Source organism: Nelumbo lutea, chromosome 8 (assembly GCF_056320005.1).
Source record: "Nelumbo lutea isolate HS-2025 chromosome 8, American lotus-T2T, whole genome shotgun sequence".
NCBI lineage: Eukaryota > Viridiplantae > Streptophyta > Magnoliopsida > Proteales > Nelumbonaceae > Nelumbo > Nelumbo lutea.
The window spans coordinates 11,759,941-11,786,815 of record NC_142691.1 but is presented as its reverse complement, the minus strand read 5'-3'; the positions used below and the strand labels follow the sequence as shown (position 1 = coordinate 11,786,815).

The window sequence follows — 26,875 nt, the reverse complement described above, 5'->3', positions numbered from 1 at the left end:
TAAAAAATAGTATTATGAAAACTGAAATAAATAATTTAAGATTTAATTTTTCCAAAAAAATTAATAAAAACTAAAATTTATAAAAATAATATATTCCATCTACCTTAGATGATTTATATATTTTATTTTACACATAATTATATGTTAAAAATAAAAATATAGTTATTATTTGAAAAAATAAAGTTACTATATAAAAAATACTAAATAAAAAAATTTCCCAACAAAATTAATGGATAGCAGAAAATTATAATTATAAAAAACTGAAACGAATAATTTAAGATTTAATTTTCTCAAAAAAATTAATAACTGAAAATTAAATATAATTTATTTTATCTACCTTAAATGATTTATTTGTTTCATTTTACAATTATATGTAAAATAAAAACATTATATGTTAAAGATGAAAACATATTTGCTATTTTAAAAATAGTTGTTATTTAAATAAAATACTAAATTAATAAATATTCTAAAAAATTAATAAAAAATAAAAATAAAATTTATAAAATTGAAAGAGTGATAATTATTGTACAATGTTTGAATGTTCTAGAGTCCTGTTATTGTTTATTGTAATATTTCTCTTCATATAACCTATTGAAGTATGCATTTGTCATGTGTTTATATCTTATTCATAGATAATTTAGCTTTTGGTTTAATATGATTCATATATTTATGTGATTTGTATGCATTCCACTAGTGTATCTAAGAGTTTCCATATATTTCATTCGTATCCATACATTTCCAAAGCGTATCCGTATCTGACTTATCCGATATGATACCCGATTCCGATAGTTTAATTCTTGGTTACCATTTTCAAACAGCAATATAAAAGATTCTTGATAGAAGATTAATTAAGTAAATTGATTGCAAACTATAAAGAGAGTTTTAATAGAAACAGAAATTATAAGGTAGGTTTTAATAAATCCATAAAACTATAAGGAGTGTTTTAATAAATGACCCTAAACTCTATCATCTTATGATTTAGGTCACCACTTCAAAAAGAACCCAGAAAAAAAAAAAAAAGAAAAAAAAGAAAAGAAAAGCGCGCCTTAAGATTATGGACCTTGCCGCAAAGCTAGCTGGCACCTTCAATCATTCCACAAAGAACATATATCTATTTATAAATCATTCCGTTTGACAAAATGGAAAAGTGAGCACTCGATAAATAGTGCAAATGCTTGGGCTGAGTGGTGGGGGCTTTGCCTATTGTCGTTTAATAGTTTACTCAACATGAACATCACAATCCATTCCATCATAACCGTCGTCATCTTAAAGAAGATAAAAGAAAGGAAATGAGCCCACTACCATGTTGTAATAAATCATGCACCGTTAAAATAAAGAGTAATGGACAAACGATTGGTATGATAGAACACGGTTGGTGGTGTCTGTATCGAATCACTTAACATATTCTTTTTTTTTTTTGTATTATAATATGGAACAGCAGAGGAAAAAATAATATTGAATATTTTAAACAAACAGAAAAAAGAAAGGCCTGAAAATCTTTACTTGCTACTCTTCACAATGGTACAATAGACAAAGTAACAAACACCCAAAAAAAAAGAAGGAAAAGGAAAAGCCTCTAAGAATCTTCCAAAAGAAAAAGGAACAAAAAAAAAAAAACAGAAAATGTAAACAATTTAACTCTGTTCATAATATATATGGCCTACGGCAAAAATTCCATGCGCCCCAAAATCCACCGCCCTCCTGAAGCAACTTGTCCCTTCTTCACATCTTTCCGTCAACCTAATCAACAATGGCAAAGCTGGAAGGCGGGAAAATACAAATTGATTAATCTCAATCTTGATATAAATGAAAGCCAATACTTGATAACTTTCTCTTGGATTACATTTTTGGGAATGTCGTAAAGCAATAATCTCTTTGACAATGACCAAGTTGTGTCTTTTATGGAGAGAGAGAGAGAGAGAACAAATGAAAGAACAACAAGCAAGTAGAGGTATTAAACCCACCTGTTCATACCATACAACAGTTCTACTGTGACATCTATGATACATCTCACTACGCCATGAATCAACCTAGCTAGGTAATTCCAAAGAGGAAGTGACTTTATGTTAGTTATAGTGCGCATCAGAATCCAAGGAACTCATGTTCGGCACACATAGAGGCATGAAACTGACATCTTGGGCTTGGCATCGGAAATGGCAAGCTAAACTAGACAAAAGCATACAAGATCCCAAAATCTGTAAAATTAAAATCTTAAAAAACAAAAATATTGCTGGGCTTGACACTTCACACTGAAAGTTTGACTGTAGAATTTTATTTCTTTGCTATTGAAAGGGGAGCAAGGAGGGGATGGTTTGGGCAAAAGAACAGAGATTTTCAAATTAGAGCTACAGTTACTCACCATTTCATTTCTAGTATATGCATTCTCTATGAGAAGGCAGGAAATTTTGATCCCACTTTGACCGAATATGGCACATGTTATTATCAGCACAAGCATGCTAGTCAATGGCGAGTCCGGATCTGCTGACTACGACACATTGCTTGCCACACGCATCCAGCTATACACCAGGAATATTGATGTTTTAAAGTACAACCAATGTTCCTGATGTGCGGAAGGATGTGCATGGCCAGCAATGTATCGTGGTCAGCAGATCCGAACTCATCAATGGCTGCCCAACCCTGTAGCACCTGAGTTGCCTTCAGTAAGAGTCAAGTATTTGACAATATGCATGTCACATCTAACTTGATAAAGACCTCTAGCACATCTCTTAAAATACCCATTGACACTATTAGCAAGAAGACAAACAATCATGAAATTGTAATCATTATGCCTGTAACAACAATTATCCGATTGTTTGATTATCATTTTAGTACACTGATTTTTTTATCAGCTTTTAGTGCACTGTAATTCCTAAATCAACCATTAAAATATTATGTTTCCTCAAATTACTGATTCACCATGTTGGCTGTTAGATTTCCAATAATGTTTTCATTTTGTTTCAATGATTGACTTTCACTAAATATACCAGAGATGGAGTAGACTGGACGGGACCAAAATCAATCAAATAAGATGATCTATAAACCATGCAGTAAGTTGAATTCTATTTGTCACTACTCCTGTATGATTAACTATGATAGCAGGGACATTTGCATCTTAGGTTAAATGAAGTATTAAGTTCATTTTATTCGGAAGAAGGGTGTATAATGTGAGGTCAACCAAAACCAGGGGTTATACAACAAGAGTCCACATATTGAATTAAAATACTTGCAGAAAATATTCCCATGTTCCTCCTTGTCCCTATTGGTAAATAATATAAATAGAACTAAATTATTGAGAAAAGAGAAAATTGAAAACAAAATAAATTTCTACAAGGATACTTTTCTCACCTCCAGAAGAGAGTGGATAACAGCTGGAACTGGCTGTCTTGATAAGATGAAACCTAGTGATGTGGCGCAAGCACTGCCATCTCAGTGATAAGAAACCAAGTCAGATACATGAATTATCAAACAAAAAAAAACAAGTCAGATACATGAAGATCACAAAATCCATGATGCCATACAACATATTTTAATATCTTGTGCCAGAAAAACACAATATTAAATTATAGAAAGATCATTAGAACCAACTCATGGTCCACACAGAACAAATCAAGAACCTAAAAATCACACAAAGCTAAACTTCCTTCGTAATTTGTCTTTCACAGCATGTGCTTTTTGACTAACACTAGTCATTAGGGGAGAAATCCCTTTATCAAAAATGGGATGTGAACAAATTATTATGATCAGAACAACACAGCCATCAGATTAGTAATAGCATCATCCTTTTTTATGACAGTATTTTCCCAATATCTGACAGCTTGGATTTATGATCAGAACAACACAGCCATCAGATTAGTAATAGCATCATCCTTTTTTATGACAGTATTTTCCCAATATCTGACAGCTTGGATTTATGTCATTCTAGAATGGGAGCACCAAAAAAAGTGCACATCAACAATGATGCTACCAAATTAAGGTGGCGGATATGGATAACATGGGCATGGACAAGACGCAATTCTCCATTTCCCAAGATCCAGACAATGATAGGGGGTCCCACTTAATATGTTTTTTATGTCCAGTTTTTTAACCCGTGTCATTTCCTGATACATATATCTTGTCAATTTTAACTATTCTAGAATACAAATATTTTATTGTAAATTTGTTTAAAAGATACTAGTTTACATAGTTTACAGGTATTAATGCTATTGTTTACAAGATACTAGATTATAAAGTACACTCTGGGAGCATCCTGCAGTCTCCGATGTCATATCGGGTCTTATACTGGTAAGCAAGTGTACGGGTATTGACCATCATAGTTCCACGATAAGGACCATATAACATGTAACAGAAATATATTCATTAAAGAAAATTAGGGAAGTACAAAAAGGGAGAGGTAAACTCTCTTAACTCTCCCCAAACAAAATGCAAAACAAAGGTAAATTACAACATAGCCCAAAAAATACAATTCCTTCCCACTCCCAGTTTAGCCAACGCATCACCAAAGCAATAAGCATCTCTTTTAACTCAATTCAGATTAACTTCCATTCCTTGTGTGAGATACCTAAGCTTCCTTTTTTCATTGTATTCTAGTCCTACCACCCCATCTCCTCCTTATGAAGCCAGCTGATAACCAATGTTAAATCCCCTTCAATCATCCGTTTAGATAAGTTCAACTCCTTGCTTTCTGAACTCCTTCCATAACAGCGAAAATTTCAGCCCTCAAAGAATCCCCCACACCTATAGAACCTGAGAATAGAGCCACTATTCTGCCTTCATTCCTGAAGACTCCTCCAATGCCTAAGGGACCCGGACTACTTTCACCACTATCATCATAATTCAGCATTATAAATCCAGTGCCTGGGGGAGACCAAGATGGCCTTAACAGGTTACAGATTACAGTGGAGCAGAATCAGCCACCAACATCCAGTTTTTCATCAATTTAGCAGCCGAAACTCTAAATAATTTTGAAGTTTTCACCCAGTGGACCACTCTAATAGTGATGGCTTCAATAATTGCTTCCCTACTCTCTTATGCAGAAAATATTCTCTGGTTTCTCTCTTCCCATATTGTCCAACAAACTGCAGCTTTCGTACATCTCCATATAATTCTTCCCCTCTTTTTCTGTCAATTAACAAAGGTAGAGCCAACAATTGATAAGAAGATTCATCATTGGCCTTACCAAGGATACACCAGTGAGGAGATAAGCACCAATTAGGTCTTTTTCTTTGGAGTAGGTTGCATACGTTAATTCTATCCAGAAACACTTCCTAGCAGAAATCTCCAATCCTACGAGGAATTAGCTTAAACAAAACCTCTTTTACTGGAAAAGGTTGGCCTAGGCTATCACTTGGTCGAATTAGGGGCAAAAAACTAAGAGACACAAGTGAAGGTACCCAAAGGGGAGAGGGTCCATATTTGACGGTCACTTTGTGAAGAAGACCCCTTCGAGATCTTGGATCAAAGACAAAGCACGGCCTAATTCACAGTCACGCAGACCTCTTCTAAGCCCCAAATCCCAATCAAACCTTGACTCCTTGAGGTAGAGTTGGATGGAACCATAAAGAAAGCAATAGGTTATAGGTTCATCATTCCAATTAGAGATTGTATAAATGGAAGGGAATTGCTCTTTAAGGGTTGAATTACACATCCAAACACGATCTCAGAATTTTTCAAGATTACCTGAGCAAGGATCATACCAGATATGTGGGAAGAATGAAGTATAGTGTGGATAGACTATTAAGGAGAGGCTCTTGTAGCTCTAGCCAACACTCAAGCATCCCAACCATCAGTCACAAGACCATGAATACTAATAACTTCCTTTGCCCATAACTTGTCCCTATCAAGTGGCAACCCCCAAAGCCATTTAGCAAGTAAAGCCACATTTCTTTCTTGAATATTCCCCAAACCTGGCCCACCAAACTTCTTACTTCTACCGACTATTTCCCAACTAACTCTATGGTTCTTTTTCTCCTCCCCTAGCTCCCACAAGAAATCCCTCATCAGCTTTTCTAGCTTTTGCTAACCCCCATGGAATCGTAAGGATCGACAGAAAATAAAGCAGAAAATTGGCTAAAGTGGACCTAATTAGAGTGATCCTCCATCCCCCCCCCCGAAAAAAAAAAAAAAAAAACAAAAAGACAAATAAATTTTCTTCCAAGAACCCAATCTCTTAGAGAACCTCCCAACTACTGGGTTCCAAAAATTATAACCTGTTGGATTGTCCCCTAGAGGTAAACCCAAATAGTTCATCGGCCAATGGTCAACCTTGCATTCCAAAATTTCTACTCCTTTTGTAATTTGTCTTTCCTCCATGTTCAAGCCCACAAGACAACTTTTATCCCAATTAACTTTTAGATTTGACCAGTGATTTAAAAGGCGCGCCTAGGCACATTTTAGGGTATGCACCTCACCTAGGTCCTAGGCGCAGCCCTTTCAAAACCTTTTGAAATTTTGATGCTTTTTTGCTTTTTTTTAACATAGTGGCTGGGTTGGGGGCTCCGCCCCCAGACCCCCGTGCCGTGCCCCTTGAGGTATGCCCAAACAAGTCCACGTTAGGTCCTAAATTCTTAGTTCTCACACAAAAAAATGATGATTTTGTAGTTTTAACTGCTTTTAACAAGATATTTTATTAGAATGAATGAATGCACAACATTACCAAATTGGGGGTTCTCGGAGCTTCGATGAGCGAGCGAATGTAAGAACTAAGAATTTAAGACCTAACGTGGACTTGTTTGGGCTTGCCTCAAGGGACATGGCACAAAGGCGGCTTGTAGAATCGGGAATGTAATATGTTTTACATTACATTAGCTACTTGAAGTAATGCAATTGAGTGAAAAAGGAGATTAGAAGTTTTACATGCTTGAAAATGTTTTATATGTTTGATTTTATTTTTAAATTCTCATTTGGATACGCTTTACATCGTATGTTTATGTATTTTAATTTTAGATAATAGGTTTTTTAAAACATTTATTTTAAAATTTAAGTTTATATTTTTTTATTAATATATGTTTAATTATTTTTTATTTTTTAGCATTTTTTTGTATTTTTGTGCCTTGCATCAAAAAGGCATGTGCCTCGCCTTGCGCCTTAGGCGCAAATTGACCCCTCTGCCTTTTTTGCGCCTTGTGCTTTTAAAACACTAGATTTGACATTTTTTCAAAGATGAGAACTAACATCTTCAAATTCCTCACCCACCTAGGGTCACCCCCATCACAAAATAAAATCATATCATTAGCAAACTATATATGAGTGATGGGAATCTCCTCTCTGCCTACCATCCAATCCATCATCAAATTCCTAGCATCATCCCTAGAGATCAATCTCCTGAGAGCATCTGCTACCAAGGTGAACAAGAACGGGGAGAGGGGTCCCCTTTCCTTATCACCCTAAGAGATGGAAAAAGATCCACTATAGTTCCATTCACCAATATCGAGTAGTGGAATGTCCTAATACATCCTGAAATCCATTTGCACCATCTATCACCGAATTCAAAATTTTCCATTACCTCCAACAAAAAACCACAATCAACCAAATCACAGGCCTTTTCCAAGTCAAATTTACACACCAAATCCTTCCTCCTAGATCTTTGTATTTCTTCAAAACATTCATTAGCAATCAAGATATGATTAATAATTTGCCTATCTTTAATGAAATCCCCTTGAGAGGGAGAGATTATGGAGGGAAGTACAACCCTATTTCTCCTTGATAACACCTTAGCAATGATTTTATACAACCTATTGATCAAGCTAATTGGTTTTAAAATCTTTTGGATGCACAACTTTAGCTTTCTTTGGGATTAAAGCAATAAAAGTGGAATTAATCCCTAGATTGATTACACCTCTCCCAAAGAATTTATTAAAAACTTTCCGTAGGTCACCTTTTAACACATCCCAATAATCATGATGGAAAGCCATTGTGAAACCATCTGGACCAAGTGCTTTGGATCTATCCATTGAGAACATTGCCTCTTTGATTTCCTCTAACTCGAAACTTCTTTCCAACCAAGCCATAGAATCACCAGTTAATTTAGACCATTCCAAACCATCAAGCCACATTCTTCCAGCCAAAGTTTTCCTAAAGATTGATTTAAAGTGGTCCATAAAAGCTTGGGCAATCTCATTTTGACAAGTCAAGGTAACTCCATCCACCACCAATTTAGAGACAAAATTTTCCTCCAATTTGCTAGAGCATGAAAACAAATTGATATTTCTATCCCCCTCCTTAAGCCAAATATTTCTTGATTTTTGTCTCCAACTAATCTCTCTTTCAACAACAAATCTTCCAATTGCTTCCTTAAAGTCCACCTGATACCTTCTTCTTGGAAGCTCCAAAGAACTCTCCCAACCATTATTCTTAACATATAAAAGTGCCCCATTGATGAAACCTTTCGGCCACAGTAATGCTTCTCCCATTGAGAAGATAGATGCCCTTTCTCTCTGATCTTTAACACAAGTTGGTTTCGACTTTTCCCTTCTTTCAAAAAGAAATTAGCTTCAAACATCATCTTACCTCTCGATTTTCCACTGGTACAAAGGTATCCCTCTCGCTTCTCCATCAGGAGTTAACAAGCCCTTTAGAACCACAATCTGTGATCTGTGCAACTTCACCTACCTCAAGTGGGTCATCCTGATTCTTGTAGTTGGTTGTGGGAGAACAATGGTAGGTTCTCTATAAAATCTTTCAATAGAAGCTTGTGACAAGAAGATCATGATCATTTCTCAGCGAACAAAATCTAGCATAGAGGCAAGTGATAAATTCAAACATCAGGCATTAACCTTGATTCCTTATCAGCGCATTGGAATCAAGCCCAAGCCAAAAGATTTGCAATAAAGTCAATGTGAAACTGTTTAGTTTGTAACCCAGAAAACGTAGATTTTGTCTAACAAATATCCCTTGTACAAAGAGAACATTTCAATTTAATTGTTTGATCATTTTACAGACTAGAATAGGACCAAATACAACAAGAAGTATAAACATTAGTCTTACAAAAAAGATACGAGCAGATAATTATACACTCATGGTTATGGTTTTTTAAAGTAAAGATTTAAGAGGTTATACATTAGTCTTGCTAAACATAAAGGTGAGAGCAGGTAATTACATAGTCAATTATTCATGGTTATGGTGTTTCTATGTCAAGATTTGGTAGAATTCATTAGCTTATCAAAATAATGGCAACATTATAGTATAACAATAATAGTAGCATAGGTGGAACTGGTAATAATAATAATAATACATCTGTCCTCAGACCCCACATTGATGGGAGCCTCATGCACTAGGCTGCCCTTATAGTAGCATAGGTGGTAATAATAATAATACAAGACAAACCCAATAAGAGGGTGCTCTTTTACTGTAGCGAGCAAGTTTTCCATCATAAAGAAGTGGAATCTGTAACAGCGTTGGAGCCAGCTTCCATCAGGTCCCTTTCCCTTCTTCAGGGCTTTGAATGTGATGGAAAACTTGCCACACTATTAACTGCAGGACCTTATCACATACATATTCAAGATATAATTGACAGTAGTAATAATAGATAGCATATCTATATAATAATAATAATAATAATAATAATAATAATAATAATAATAATAATAATAGTAAGAGTAAGAGTAATAGTAAGAGGAAGAGTAATAAATAATAATAATGATAATAATAATAATAACAACAACAACAATGATGACGATGGCAATGATAACAAGAAAAAATAATAATAGAATAATAATAGTAATAGTTTAAAATAGGAAAATGTGAGAGCACACTAGAGAAAATCAATTAATCACCAGAGAAAAAAATTGGATTTTCACACTTGCCCAACCAATTGCTTTTAGGCTGACGGAGTTCCTTCATTATTCGTACCCCACTCTTCGTCAGCCTCGTTACCATTAACAAGGACAGCACCATCTGTAGAATCAGCATCCACTTCAGCAGATTCTTGACCCTCTTCTCCATTTTCTTCTACCACCTGCAATAGAAAATGATGAATAAATAGAAACTATACTTTCCTCTAAAGTTCAAAAACCTAGACATACCAGAGTTGAAGGTTGTAGATTACGGTTTTGTTCTGTAGAAATGGATATGGTACGATGGTGGAAGAGGATTCATTTAACCAAACTCCATAGGGTTGGGACAGGGCTTAGATGATGATTTTATTCTTGAAAAAGGAAAGGTTGTCATACCTCATGACCAGAATCTCCATTTTCAAGTGGCGGTTCTTCATCATCAATTTGCATGCTCTTGAAAGCTTCAACAAGGTTGATATTTGATTTCTCAGCATATCTTAAATAATGTTCCGCAGGAGGATAAGTACCCCTAAAAACAATCAGAACAAATCAATCAAAATGTTGCACATCCATGAAGCATGTAAAAAACATATACAGATTCAATATCTACAAGATAATCCAGATACAAATTAAAAGCAGAAAAAAGGTTGCATGATTCCAGAAATGCATAAATTGCCATTATCCCTAAATAAATTTTCAAAAACAATGTGATGGCTTCTTTCTCTGAATACAAATGATGAAAAATTCCTACAGAACAATGATCTGCAAATGTGGTGGCAAGACTAGTAGGAAAATGTTGAGACAAACCAAACAGATAAAAGATAATAAACTTGTCCAAAGAGAATGAAGAGATTTTTCTGCACAAAATTTGACACCTAAACCATTCAGATTTGGCTGAACTTGCATTCCTTATATAGCCTTCGCAAACTCATAAGTCATTACCATACAACTTTTTGTTCTTATTTTGTGCTTGTAAGAAACCATGAATATGTTAAAGAGTTATGTTTAACTTAGTAGTTATGATATATTGGTCGACAAGTTTACTAAATGAGGTTATGTTTCCCTTTTTTTTTGCATATTTGAGTTGTCTAACTTCAAAGTTATTGTCACCTACTATAAATAAGAGATACGGTCAATGGGGAGGGGGGCGGCATTATTCTAGTATCCCACAACCTATTCTTCCACCCTCTTTCATTCTTCTCCTCACTTTTTATTTTCTTCTTGTCTCTTCTTGCTATTTATTCTCAGACCAGAAACCTACATTTGATTCCCGTCTGCATGAGTTCACAAGAGATGAATCTTTAGCACAACTTACAACTTGGAAGACAGCTGCTAACTACTCGGGTTATTCATGTAAACAGCCAGCAAATAAAGTGTATTATTGTCAATGTTACATGGACACGGACAGAGGAATCTGACACATCTGGAGTCTGACTTGGAAAGATGACAAAACAAAGACTTGCAGACATATAGAAAAGTACAAATTATTAAAATATTGATAAAAAAGTATAAATTATTAAAATAGTGCATATTCAGTTGAACTTAACATTATTAACCTATAGAAAAAGATCTAAAAGATTATCTTTGTTGCTTAACAACATTTTATAGATGAGTTTCAGAAGGTCTCTAGGAGCTGGATTTGGAAAATGCAGGTCCCTTCAAAGACTATTTTCTTCTTTTGGGCTGCTGGCTGGGACTGGATCTGAACCATTGGCCAGTTGTTCAAAAAAAGGCATGGATATCATCAATGTGTGAAGGCCCTGTGGTGTGACATCTGAACCGACAAGTCATCTTCTCATTCATTGCCCATCTACATGATTTGGAGAATTCTTGCAGCTGTTCAAGAGATAGTGGGTTGTTCCCCAAACTGTGGCAGACTATTTTCTTCATGGAGGGTTGGTGGTTTCTCTGCCAATAGTTCTCTGTTGTCAGCTAATATTTGTTCTACATGAAAGTTATTTGATGAAATGCTTTGGTGATGATTCTTTATTATGTTCACTAGTTTTGGACCATTGTTGAGGAATATGCTTCAGCGTTCTAGTAGCTTCAACTCTTTGACCTGATTTATGGAGTTTGTAACTTCATATTTGAATTTCCTCTGCACATCTCCAATTTGGTAATTCTGTTGGCATCACCAGTTCTGATTATCTCGTTATTTGACAAGGTTGGTTCTTCATTTCAACGATTACCATTGACCTTTCAATAGCTAACTTCGGTTCTTTGGCACGGTATCCACTATCCAGATCTAATGGTTTGTTTTATGGGTTGGGTTTCTGATGGCCAACTGCAGCTTTGTTATGTAGTGACCTTTTTGATAAGATCAAATCATTTTGTTCCCTCATTCAGCTTTCATATAGCCAACTTCGTTTCTAAGCCCAGTTTGTGGTTTCCTTTAGCACATCAACTTTCATGGAGGCTGCTTTAACATCCTTCCCTACAAGCTGAAGCTGGTTTCCCACTTTGGGTTTGAGGATGGAGAGAGATATATAGTATTTGGTTGTATTTGGATTTCCTTTCAAATTTTGGTGTTTTCCCCCTTTTATATTCTTAGTAGCTTCTTTGTTTGCTATTCTCTTTTCTGTTGGTTGACAGTTATTGTCCTGCAAAAACCCAGCCTAGCCCATGATCATATCATCCCTACATGCATGTTAATGGGTTTTGGGTTCAACACAAAATGTTTCTAGTTCTTCACTACCATGCGTGTTTTAAAAACAGACCCAGAAACAGAACTGTTTTTGGCTCTGAGGCACGGGTCGGTGGTTTGACAGTCTGGGTCAAACTGGTCAACCAATGACATCATAAAGCATGAAATAAATGAATAATAGATAAAAATGTATAAAAATAAAGAAAATTACAAAAAAAGTTGCAGAAAAAGTTGGGTGTTTCTCTATTATTATATATTCACCATATTGAACAAAATTGAGTGTGATAAATGTTTGATACAAATGGCCAGAAATACAAAAAGACAATAAAAAATTAATCTCTAACCTGTAACCAGCTGCTGGGTCAAACAGGTCAACAGTTCAATTGGCCAGGTCACCAGGTCATTGACCAAGTCAACTTGTTTTGCCAGCAAATGGTTCAGGGGTGAAACAGATCCAGAAACATGACCAGGATGCTTATCAACACTTGTGACATGATACAAAGAAGATTAGGATCTCAATACCTCTCTCCCCACATTTGTGTCATGTGCATGAAGATGGTGAGTCAACTAGTCACTTACTAATTAATTGTGAGGTGGTCCGTTCTCTTTGGCAATTGATATGATGTTTGGTGCTAGCTTCTATTGGGCTCCTCCCAATAGTGTGGCAAGCTTCTTTAATCAGTGGCCTTCTTGCAATGTGGGTTCAAGAGGTAAAACCTTTTGGAAAGCCTTAACTCATGCCGTTATGTGGTGTATCTGGGATTAATATAACAAGAGAATTTTTTACAACAGTTTTGCTAAGATGGAGGTCATTAGAGAGAATCTTTTCTTCCACTTTCTCCTGGCTTCTCTCTTCTGATCAGTTCAAAGGTTTCAGCTGTTCTGATCTTAAAAGAAATTTATTAGAGATTGTGCATTCCTGCCACTTTGACAATTGGCCCGGACACTCCAGCACTCCAAGACCAGATCTAGATTTCTTACTGAGGTTTGATGGCAGCTGTAGATCATCGGGGGAGTTATTTTAAACAGAGAGGGTTATGTAATTTGGGCTTACAGTGGCCCAGTTGGTGATGTAGATGCTTCAGTAGCTGAAATCAGAGCTTTGGTGATGGATCTGAGAACTGTTAGATCTCGGCAGCTGAATTCTGTTCTCATTTAGGGGGTTCCAGAAATGTTATTAATTGGGCCTCCCACCCAGAAAAGGGCACTTGGAGGTTGGGCATTTCCTCAATGAGATCTCAGAAATAACCTCTTCTCTGAATTGCGGCTTTAGATGGATTCCAAGGGAGCTGAACTCAATTGCGGATCTTTTGGCTAAATCTGGGGTGGGTAGGAATTTTTTTTATAGCGCTAATAGTTTGCCCCCTTAAATGGGGAGATTTTATAGTTGTGAGATCCTGATGGTTGTTTGTACATCTTCTCATGTACATCCCCCCACCCCTTTTGAATATAATAGTTAAATTTTCTCAAAAAAAAAAAAAAAAGACCAGGATGCTGGTCAAGCTGTCTGACCATCCGGGTCAATACAGTTTGAAAACACTGTTTAATTATATAGGACAATATCAAATATTCACTTTATTTTTTAGCTTCTCTTAGTAAGCAACAGCACACAATTCCAAAAGTCAACAGCATGATCTACATGAAAAAGAAATTGCAATTTCAAATATAACAAGCAACAAACATTGGAAAACAACAATATCGATATGAAAATGACAGGTAGATGTGAACACAAAAAGGTACCTTTTCTCTGCAACCTTAGATTCAACAGCAAGGGCAACCTGCCAGTCTTCAAACAAATTAGGGTACTCCTGAGGGTCTGCTAAAGATTCAGCTGCCTTTTGGTTAACCTGTAAACAAGACCAAATTACAATACCAAGTCAAGTAGGATATAATTGATTCCACCCTCAAATAGTGAGAATCAAATATTGTCCTTTTCAATTCATTTTCTGCAGCATCACAGATTCAATAAAAAATGAACAAACAAGGGGATAGGGAGGGAAGCCACAGTATATCAATGACCTATGACCTTCCTGATTTGGTTCTGCTAACTCAAGCTTAATATTTGAAAATAAAAACAATGAGAGAAACAAATTTAAAAGAAGAAAGGAACTAACCTTACTGAGGTCACTTCTCCAAAGTGCAACTATATCTGAGACTTTACTTGGAAGGTAGGAACGGGCCATTAAAGCAGCTTCTGGTATCCGGTTGCTGCAGACAAGAATTTCAGTAAGAAATAAGAATGCCATCCAAAAAATAAGAGCAAAATAATAGCAGAAATCTATACTTCATGTTTAAGGTATCACAAGTGAAGGCTCTAAGGAATTACCTATCAACCAATAGCTGGAGACACTCTTCCAACTTTCCTAGCATGAATAAACAAAGGAACGCAACATTGTTCTTTCCTTGATCTTTAGCAAGAGATGCAAGTTTTGATATTCCTTCAGCATCTCCAAGAGAGGAGTAGAGAAGCAACAAACCGCTTAGGTCCATTGCATTCCTTAAGCATTCCTCCGCCATTTCTAACTGCATCAAGAAACACAGTATCTGAGCATCCAGTAAACATAGCATTCATTAAATTCTCATATTCAAAGACACATTTTTTGTAGATAAAGTAATTTTCATTAAAGAATATATATAGCAATAACCAGATCATAACAAAAACAAAATGATCTTATTCCTGTTGAGATCATTTTGAAAGAGATGTAGAGGAGAGAGAAAATAATTTGCACAATCAGAAAATGAAGTCAGGTTGCATGAGAACCAACTGACAGAAATACTTTATTCAAAATGTAATACAGATTAAAATAGTCATGTTGCTAATTACCATCAGTAAGTCTCAAATCAGTCAGAATTAGCAACTTTCTTTGATGATGAAGCTGTGTTGCATTTTTTTAACATTAAGTTGTGTTGCATTAATTCAAATATCTTAAACCAAATTATTTTCAGAACTTTCTTTTTTACCCCTGGAGAGAAAATAAGAAGGAAATTTGCAGCCATAGAGCGGAAGCAAGATAGCATTCCCATTTACTTTCAAACTTGTGAACAAACCCAAAAATGTATTGATTACAATTCTGTTGTCTCTGTGAAAATTATGACTTCTGTGGGGTAAAAGAAGTGATTAAAATCTTCTCAAAAATGAAATAAAAGGAAAAGGATAGCCTGTTGGAACTAGAGTACCTTCCCAGTGGAAATAGCTAATTCTCCCAACTGCTTCCACTTAGATTCACTTTGTAGTTCTGTGGCGATTGCCTACAAAGAAAGAAGCAACACTCAAGCATGAAGCAAATGCAACTCCCAAACAGATCCAGCAGTTTAACATTCTGGTGACAGCTGTAACCTTAGGAGGAATCAACAGAATCTACCTTTGCAACCTCCAGTTTCCCGAGCTGAATAGCCAGATCAAATCTGTAATTAGGATCTGTAGCTACTTCCAGTGCATCTTCCAGCATACCTCGAGATTCCAAGAAACGAGCCACACTGGAAGGTAAAGCACATTACCCATCATCATTCAAGAAATTTTTCATAAAAACTTCAAGAACAACAAACATGAAAAAATATTAAGACAAAAATGAAACACAGAACAGGTCTACAAAAAAATTAACCAAGGAACAAAGATGCCAGAAAAATAGTATAATCTCAAAATGAATAAATGACTCCTGCATCATAATTTAGTATTTGCATGTCATTTGTGGACCATAACTTCAGTATAACAGATACAGGATGGAACTTGCCAGAATGGAACTTGAATTCAGAATTATAGAAAGATGGACCAGACTAAGACTAACATCAAACAAGTTATATTTTTTTTATAAATAACTGATGAAATTTTATTAAGATTTTATGAGAAGTAAAAGATCAAACATATACCATATGGGGGTGGTTAGCCTTCGCTAACACTCTCCAGAAAAAGAAAAAGAAAAAGAAAAAGAAAAGGAAAAAGAAAAAAACTAGTTACAATTTTCACTGCAATGGAATCCATAGTATAGCACTTGCAAATGTCAAAACTAACAATCCATTTTTCCTCAAATTTGAAGTCATCAAACAACTTTCTGATTTGAGAAATATTGCTATAAGCAACAACAATGATAACTCTATAAAATTGTGTATAATAAAAGTACAACTACATATTTTACATGTAGATCAACATCATTATCTCTTTGTCCACATCATACAAATAAAAAATAAAAAGAAAATCCAGCAGAAAATATAACAAAGAAACTTGAAAGTTATGAATAGTTGTCAAATAGGTCATTACTCCACTGGTTTAAAAGGATGGTGTTATGTAAGCTACAAATATCTGGATCCTAATGCTTGTATCAAGTGGACAAGCTCAGTAGATTAATGAAAAGTAAAAAACATAGCATGAAGTTTCCCATTTTCCAAAGTTGATTATATGATACAATCATTTACAATTTGTTTGTAATGCACTAGGAACCAAACTCGACTCACATTAGCAAATTAGATGGCATAATTTTCACATTGGGTGAATATCATGAATACCTGTTGTATTGCTCCTTTGGAATTGAGGGTAAAATTTCATTTGCCCGTTCTAGGTCCCCACGCATCACAAGAGTCTTGTATTCAATCAAGCTGAGAAGTAAGGTGTATCCCATAACACTGCATTGGAAAGAAATGAATTATGAGAGATAAGCGGTATGAATGGCAACACAAGCACTTTTGAAGGAACAGCTTCCAAGCCTAACATACTTGAACTCTTTGTCTATAAGATAGACCCGACTTTGACTTGCAAGATATCCCAGCAAATACATGGGCCGGTCCAAGTGAAACATGGTAGTCACCTGAATCATCAGAAAAAAACCAAGATGCCAATGCCACTCATGTGATATACATTATGAAGTTCTTCAAAACTTGAGGTTAGATATCCAGTATACCTCACCACCAACACAGTAGTTTAGTCGCCAAGAGGAGTTGTTGTAAATGAAGCAATCCCCAACCCATATTCCAGTCCGGACTCGTTCATTTGTTTCATGGAGGAGCTCAAAAGCATCCTCAACACCCTGCTCATCCACTGGTCTTCCACTATCTAAATAAGATGATACAATATCCCGCTGCAACATTAAGTAAAGGCATTCAGTTTCCAATGAACTTCTGCTAAGATATTTTGCAAAATATACTACCCAAAATCATCAGTAGATAAAGGCATATTACTATAGAGAATGTATAAAACAAAGAATGCAGCAAAGTTGTGAGCATTCTTACATTATACTTCAAGATGTAAAAGGATGAATCACTAGCAATTGCCACTAAATCCCCACTATCGGCCCAATATAGATTCTGAGATAATAAAATCAGCAGAGGTGTTGTATAAAGATAAGATAGTAACCAATAAACTTATTACATATAAATTAATTTATTACTTACCTTGACATTAACATCGATTCGTCGAATCAATCTGCACTCAGCCCAATCATAAAAACAAATGAAATCATTTGAACACATAGCAAGTAAAGTTCCCCCAAAAATACGCTCAGCAGAGAATGTAGGTCGTATACTCTTTTTTTCCTGAAAAAAAAAATCACCTTAGTTGGCTACCATTCCAGGTAGAAAAATTCAAAAGAATTAGATTTATGAATAATCATGAACTAGGTTGGATTTTCCTAAATAAATGAAACATTAATCTGTTAGTAGTTGTTCACAAAAGTTCCATTTATTGACAAATAGAAACCAAAATAGCATCCAAACCTGGAAATTTTTACTAAAAATCTTAATCCTTGAAGTACTTTCTCTGACAGCATATTCTCCATCAGATGACCACACAAATTCCAAAGCCGACCCAAAGGATCTGTTCCTCCATGCCAGAGCTGTATAAATGATGTACTCACCATCCCCACAGACAACAACAAATCTCCCATTGGGGTTATGCTTTAAACTCTGTGGAGAAAAATTGCAAAATAAAAATAAAAGAAAATCAATTAGCAATTATACCAAGAGAGCATTAAGCTAAGACTCAAATTAACTTGCATTCTCTTTTCAAACATAAAGATCAAGTATAGATTCATAAACAATAAAATAAATAACTAGGGAATTAGGAAGTTCAGCATTTCAATTAGGCATGTAAAAAATAGTTAATGATTAAAAAAATCGTGCATGTAAAGCATGGTTGGTTGGTAGATTAAAAATAGCAGCAGTATTTGTTTCTTTTTTTTTACTGTTTTATCCTTCTTTAGCAAGTGTGAAACATAGGCAGTTGTGTGTTTTATTAAAGTAACTTAAGTAGGGTAAATTAGCCCTTCAATCTTTATCACTAAAGAGAGGCATCCATGTGATATCTTTTTTTTTTGACAAGTATCCATTTGATATCATTGATGGTTAAGAGACTAGTAAAAAAAGGGATTCCTGGCTGATTGAGAGATTAATCTAATCTTCCCATTTGCCAGTCCAGTTCTTCCCATCTTCTGTCTTCTGTCTTCTCTCAACCTGTTTACACTGTCAAGCTGTGAAAAAGATGACGTACAATATAATCTGTGCCTAGCACTCCTTAAGAAAAGTTTAAGCCAATCCCTGCTGCCCAAACCATTGTTCTCACCTTTTTCTTACACTTAATAATCAGGTTCCCAAGGATATTCCCCAATACAACTAATATCCACCATAACGCAACTACCTGCTGGCTATAGGGTTCAAACTTCAAACCCCATGCGTACTTATGTGCAGAAGACACTTTGGAACCATGGTTCGCATTTTCGATATCAATGGACATTTCACCATTATAATTGCATATTTTAAGGCTTAAAAAATTATAGCAAACAATTTACAAATCAAATAGAGAAGATTAAGACACTTGAATGGGCATCTTTCTCTTTGTCTCCCTTTTAGTCTTTTATCTATCTTCTCTTTAGTACATACATTATTTACTTTCCATTTTGACTTATGACTTTTTTGTTACTACATTTTAATTAGATTGAGAATTCTGTTTTGTATTTGTGTGCCTCATTTCTTTTTCTTTTGAATTACACTTAGTGAATTGTATCAAAATAGCAAACCAATCAGTTAATCATTGAATCCCCTTTTTCTGGAAAAGATTTTGAAAAATTATGATTATTTTAATGAAGTATTGGAAATTTTCTAATAATATTGTAACATTTTAAACCTTAAATGTGTATTCCATTAACGAAATCTAAAATATTGCCAACATGTCGACAATACATCAGAGATATTAGGAAAAATCACCAATATGACATACCATGTTTGCAACAAATCATCTTGGGAAATTTTATATGATTATTGATTAACAAAGATAACACTAGAACAAATCACCCTTCTTTGTTAATCATTTTTTATCAGCAAGAAAAGATTAATTATATTAATAGGTTAAAAAACAAGTTACAGCAGTATGGGTGTCCAACTATCCATTTACCCAAGAATACAGAACCCTGAAACAACAATGTCCAATAACAAAATTACAACAAAGCCCAAAACAGCTGCTGCCTAAATACCCCTTGCTTAGCTTAAGTGTCAGCCATCCCATTATTCGTCCTTCTTGTCCAGGTAAAAAGAGGCATTCAGTTCTTTGTCAGGCTTTCTATCTCCATTAAAGCATGTCTGTGAGTCCAAGGTACATTATATCTAGAAGTGGTCCAAGAAATAACCAATTTTGAGTCCCCTTCAACTTCCAAATTTCTAAAGTTTGATTGCTTAGCAAATTTTAAGCCTTGTAACAGCACCATCAGTTTCGGTTTTAGTGAGTCCCCTATACCTAAAGGTCCTGAGTACATGGCCAACACTTTACTTGAGGAGTCTCTAAAGTCTAAACACACCACCAATTTTCATGAAGCTTATACAACTTCCCATACCATTCAAATATGCACGTATCCATCACGAACTTTTGCTCAGAATGTTTATAAAGTAGAATATCCTTCATTTCTTACTAATTCTATTTTTATTATGGTACTAGAACATGCTTGCATACCATGATGGAACATTCAAAACTCAACTTCATTAAGTGAATCTTAGACCAAATATTTAACATATTTCTCAATTCAAACTTCACAATAAAGATGTTTCGACTCATCTAATCAGTAAAAACAAAATAAGGGCCTTGAATTTTGAGTATTCAACAAAAGACAACCACTTGATAAAATTAAAAAAGAACAAGGGGATAAGGAAAATCTTATTTCACTTTTCTTCAAATATAAACTTTCTTCCAAGAAATATCTATATCAAGAAATTTTCCTTCAACGCAAACTAATATCACTTCGAAAGAAGAAAGTTCTGGCACAGGAAGAGATCTAAAAGTGAAAAACAGTCTAGGACACTGCACATGTTAAGCAATGTATTCAAGATATTCTCTTTTTACCCTTCATCATAAGTAGAAAATAATACTCCATGTGCAAGATGTGCTACATCCTTAGAGTAATGGAACTAGTTTCTCTGAGTCATAAGATTTTCAGAATTTCACACCATGGTAAGTAATCATTGGAGTTATTGTTGTGTATGGAGATATGTATGCTTTCGCTGACTTATAGAAAATAACTACTTTAAAAAAAGAACAACTGGTAGGAATTATGTAACCCAGATACAGCATGGACATGGCTGGACATGATGCCAAATTCAAGTATCTGACATGATACTGAACCTTGTATAGGTATCCAGGTATCATACTAGAAAATCATGCAAAGGAAACGAAAATGCATCAAAAACGTCTTAGATTTTCATGGACATTCATATATGGCCAACATAGGACCTACTTGAGGATAAAGATCACAGGTTCCTAACTCCTTCACAGCCAAAGGCAATCTCTCTCCATCTGTAACCTGAGAAACACAGAGCACCTGTCGGATTTCAAGCTCTATACTATGCAACAAATGGTAAAAGATCAAGTAAAAAGTTCAAACCTCAAAATCTGATCCAACACTCTTAATGTTCACAGTTTGAATTTCGTTGTGCTTAGCCCATATGATCTTCCCACTACTGTCCATACTAGCAACAGGTACTTCTTTACCAAGTTTTATCATAATAGTTCCTTCATCATATCCAATCACAACACTACAAATAGGGAACAGGTGTCAGGTGAACTTTCAGACATGATCAGAGGTACACTAGTAAGCAAGAATTTCAGCTAGTTCGGAGCATCTCCCCACAGTTTCCACCAAAAAATGCTAACGAGAAAAGAAAATTAAGCATGCACACTCACACACAGAGACAACTTACCGGCGGGAACCTTTCATGTACCCAACAGCCCATACTCGCTCAAGACCATAATTCAATGTGTTTTCTAGCCTGCATTTAATTTTATCAAAAAGGTCATTAGACCAACTTAAACTTGATTTTACAAAAAAATGGAACTCACTAGCTTAAATTATGTTGTGTTGACTAATATAAACTTTTAGGGCGGGGGTGATGGAAAGCAAAATAATATCAAATGGCATGATAAGCAGAATTCTTGCAACCATACATTTAAGCAAAGCTAACAGGAAATCATAACTAACAAGTCACCAATAGGTGGACATATGAAAATTAGAACCACAACCTAATGCTTAGAAAAAATGAATAGCTATGAAGCAAAATAAACTTCTCTCCCCTAAAACTATCATCAAACAAGCTCTTTAAAAATCCCTAGAAATCAAAATGACAAAATATGTCCATAAATAACCCCATTATTATTATTTTTTTTTTTTGAAGAGTAAAATAAATTTTTCATTAAACAAAAAAGAACTATTACAATCTGAGAGGTGACAAGATGACACCTCAGTAAAGTAACTTATCAGAGAGCTAATCTACTACATACTGATCAACATTACAAGCTTGAATTCCAAGTACATTCCATAAAACTCCCCCCCCCACACACACCAAATCTGCCCGGGTAAACTGAGCAAAATCTGGGAGCAGTACACACACACACACACTGGTAAAGCAAAATATAGGCTGAAAAAAAAATTAAATAAAACTGATAACAATTCGAAGATGTAAGAGAACATAAGAGGCAATGAATTTCCAGCTGACAAAAGCTAACAAGAAAAATAAATGAAATGAAAAGCCAGCTTGTTATAAGAAATAAGAAAGAGTTCAGAGAAAGCCCAATCATGTGGACAATGCACAACATCTGAAAGTCGTTCTTCATCAGAAGGTTTTTTTTTTTTTGTAAAAAATATCTAAGAATGTTATTTACTTAAGGTGGAAGTTCATCAGATAGTAGTTTCACGCAAACTAAGAACCATCACACAAGTAGCAAAGAACCTAGAATAGCACATACATCTTGATCATGAGAGACTTCACTTACAAAAATTCATACTAGTAAGCCAAAAAAAATGCAACTAATTATTGAATGTACCTGTAAGTTGTTGAATGCCATATCCGAACAGTCCCATCCTCAGAACCTGTAATTATTATTGGAAGTTCAGGATGGAAACAAACTGCTGAAACATTGTGTGTGTGACCTTCTAGAGTTTGCACACAACTTTTGGTTTGGTAGTCCCACACCTGTTTCCATAAAATTTGCACACACAATGTTATCAAAATAGTCTCCATATATAGATTAAAAAATTATATCTCAAAAAGAAGAATAAGAAGACAAACCTTAGCAGTATGATCATCAGAACCAGTGATTAGGTATGGCTTATCACCACCAGTGAAGTAATCAACACAATTTACCCCTTTCGCATGGGCATCCAATGTAAAATTTGGGTCAGGTGAGCCAAGATTCCAAATCTGGAAAATAGGTAAATTTACCCAACCATAGTAGTAGGTTAATTAACAATATGCTTAGTGAAAGAAATTTATACTTAATGGAATGTTATCAAAAATGATTTTCAGTCAAACCTTTATTGTGCGATCAAGGGAAGCACTTGCAAAAGTGTTGGTGTCTTTAGGATTAAATGTCACTTGCATGACATAGTGGGAATGCCCCTCGAAAATCTGAGTACACATCCAACCCTTCTCCCAATCCCATAGCTTTATAAGCATGTCATCAGATGATGACAACACATAAGGAAGGGTAGGATGGACTGCCACACACCTGATGTAGTCTGTGTGTGCTTCAAAGACTTTGACTTTATCCATTGTATTGTAATTGTATACACGGATAAACATATCATCAGCTCCAGCAACAACCCATTGTTTCCGTGCTATAAATTTTGCTGACCGAACTGCAAAAAGTACAATATAAAAAAAAGAGGAAATTAGCAAGCTCTGCAAGAGCAGACTACAAGTCAATAACATGAATATTTTACCTGGTAATTCAGTGACCTCGAAAGACTTTGCCATTGTCTGGAGAATTAGAACACTAAATTAATATCACCAAGAATTTTCATCGAGAAATGAACATTGAAAGAAAGTAAGTTTCAAATACTTGGGCTAATTCTACAACTATAAAAACAAGCCAATAGCATTAGGGATTTCCTGAAAAACCAATATACATAAAAAAAGGCATTCAGTAAATGGACATCTTGCTCAGCTAATTTAATAGCAGATGCACTTGCTAGGGCAGGAGTGACCAGGGAACAGCGTTGCTAGGGGACTCCAGGTCTGGGCATTGATGTAAATCCACCCTAACTGAATTAGAAACTTATAAATCCGTCAGCTTTGTGCTGTTTGTACTGTCTTCTCTGTATCTTTTTGGATTTAGAATTGTTATATACAATTTGTTTTTATACATTATGATAGAACAAAATAAAATCTAAGTTTTCACAAAGCATGACCTACCTGAATCAATCTGATGGCATTTCAGAATTGTACTAGGGTCCACTGTAACATTGCATGTCAACTACAAGCTTATAGAAAAAAAACACAGAAAAATAAAATAGAAAGATATCTTCCCCCATTGTGGTTACTCAGAACAAGCTTTTAAGAGGAAAATGACATTGTGTTATGATGTATTATATCTCCAGGATTTTTTGGGTACGGACAAGTATACTGTAGTAGAGCAAAGGTAAAGGGGGAGTAACTCCACATATAAAAAGCTATACAATACCCCCTTGTGGAAGCTTTACCTGGATAAGGAGATACAGTGGAAAGTCTTTGTATTCAAGGACATACCTCTAGGTTAGTGTGCCTATGCCCTTCTCCTTTTAGGTTTTATGGATTTGTATGAAGGTAGATCCTTTTTCTCATATGGGAGAGCTGCAGGAATGCTTCTCTCTTATCAAATCAAGTTCAGTCATGTGGTTTAATAAAGTTCTGATAAGTTACTGATTTAAAATTCAATATATGGAATGCTTTACCAATGAACAATCTTGCATCAAATCAAGTTTAGTCATTGATTGGTTCATGGCACCCTGACACCCCACATGGCCACACCATAAAATGTTTCTATAAACTCATGTTATTTTACCAAAAAACAAGCCTCTTTCATCACTTCTAGAAGTTTAAATAACTAGAAATATCATCCTAATAGCCTCCCAAATTAGAATCGTTTAGTACATGTAATGTAAGAGAATCAATGCTGAAAGAACCAAAGGTAGTTTAGCTTAGAGTTAATCCATAAATAATGTCATGGATGTAAACTACAGTAGCAATCAGTATATGAAATATTAACACAATGAACATGGTAAAAGACGGTTTGATGCAGTAGCAATCAGTATAAAGCTCCTTACCTGTGACTGGTAGTTCCAGATGCACACAGTTCCCGAGTAAAGACTTGCAAGAATCCTGCAGAAAAGGTTTCACTCAGAATGCAGTTCAGTGAATAAGCACTTTATAGAGCAACACTCATTCCTTCTTCAAACTTAAAACTGGTAATGGTTTTAGATTACTTAAGTGTCCGTCAAGAAACGGAATAAACGTAAATTCAGATAATGTAGAAAATGCATTAAGATTTTCTTTGCAGGATTATATTTACCATGGCTCTGTTGGATGTAGATCCACGGACTTTACTCTTTCGGATCTTTGAGCAAGTTTTCTCTGATCCAGAAATTGTCGTCAGTAGAAAACTCAGTAAACTTGAAGACTACAGAAATAATAACGAAAAAATACCTCGTCTCTATGAAAATATTAAAACTTACCCTGTTCTTTAAATGTTCGTAATAAAAACTCCCCAAGTCATTAGTTCACCACTGTTTTTTTTTTTTTTGTATTAGTAGTTTTTTTTTTTTTACTGATGGAGGGGTCCGAAAGAAAATATTGGCTAACGTAGTGAACCACACCATTAAGCATTTATTTAATGGTGTTTGGGAAATAAGCATGAAATAAGTGATTATTTAAAAAGTTAGGACTTATTTTTTAAGTCCAAATTTCACCTTTTTATATAAGTACTTATTTAATTTTTTCTTTCAAAATTATCCCTAGTTAAATTTTAAAATACCATTTATAAAATTATCCCTAGTTGAATTTTAGAATAAATTTTACAAAAATTTTTTCATAAAAGTGCTTTTATAAAAATACTTTATTTTCACAAAAATACTTTTATATATTTTTTTATAAAAATGCTTTTATTAAAGTATTTTCATAAAACTACTTTTGCAAAAAGTGTTTTCATAAAATTACTTTTGTAAAAGTATTCTTATTTCCTAAAATTACTTCTATAAAAGTGTTTTCATAAAAGTATTTTTTATAAAAGTAATTTAATAAAAATACTTTCGTAAGGGTATATTTTGAAATTTTAAAAGAAAAATGAAGGACAAAATAGTCACAAATGCTTATTTAAGTGCTTATTGGAGAAAAAGACTACCAAATGCCCAATATGAAAATAAACACTTGAAAAAGTTGGATACTAAATGCAAATAATTAACATAAGCACTCCCAAACATGGCCTAAGTTTGGGAGTGCTTAGAAATAAGTGAATATTTGAATAAACAATTATTTTAGACTGGGACCATATCAATAAGTACTTATTGGTGTTTGGGAAATAAGCCTGAATAAGTGTTCATTCTAAAATAAGAATAAACACTTATTTGAGAAGTCCAAATTTTGGACTTATTTTTAAGTGCCTATTCAATATGTGCTTTTTTACCAAACGCTAATAAGTGCTTATTAGAACAAACACTTATTGTTCAAATAAACACTCCCAAACTTGGCCATACATTAATACATTATATATGGTGACTTCATTAATATTTGTTGCAAGTTTTTCTTAATAGATTACATTTGATGCAAGCTAAAATCTAAGTCTCGACAATTCATTAATATTGGTTTAGGGTAATTTTAAATTTAACAATATATACTTACCATCAAGGTTTTCAAACTTTCGTTGACCTGGATGGTCAGACCGTTTGGCCCAAGAACCGTCCAAGCAATTGGTTCTATTTTTCCCAAAACCCGATTTTGGTAAAAAATGGTTAAAAAAGTCAACAACCTATTAACCCGATCGGCAAACCATCAACCCCTTCAATGGTTTTTGACAATTTTTTATTTTATTTTTTTATTTATTTGTTAAAACAAGTCACCCGTTCGAAACGGATGGTCAAACCTTAAATCCAGAAATCGATGGCCAAAACAATTCCACTTAGAGGTCGTTTTTTAAAACGTTGCTTGCCATTGTTTAACCAATCACATATTTTAGTGCACCGTG

General features: G+C 34.7%; 1 protein-coding gene across 1 annotated transcript; it reads right to left on the bottom strand.

The window, feature by feature from the left end:
• Positions 1–1,477: 1,477 nt before the first annotated feature.
• On the bottom strand, positions 1,478–25,284 carry LOC148842732 (coatomer subunit beta'-1). The gene is made up of 24 exons (XM_088957151.1): positions 25,208–25,284; positions 24,963–25,017; positions 23,601–23,637; positions 23,191–23,516; positions 22,948–23,079; positions 22,703–22,851; positions 21,583–21,651; positions 21,267–21,417; positions 21,120–21,185; positions 18,118–18,306; positions 17,797–17,937; positions 17,635–17,709; positions 17,307–17,483; positions 17,122–17,213; positions 16,915–17,031; positions 15,777–15,891; positions 15,592–15,663; positions 14,741–14,937; positions 14,529–14,622; positions 14,155–14,261; positions 10,167–10,299; positions 9,847–9,952; positions 3,346–3,418; positions 1,478–1,759 (listed from the first exon to the last, which is right to left on the bottom strand). Exons 3-23 carry the CDS (start codon positions 23,632–23,634, stop codon positions 3,399–3,401), a joined length of 2,562 nt encoding a protein of 853 aa, XP_088813277.1. The 5' UTR covers positions 23,635–23,637; positions 24,963–25,017; positions 25,208–25,284; the 3' UTR covers positions 1,478–1,759; positions 3,346–3,398.
• Positions 25,285–26,875: the final 1,591 nt, after the last annotated feature.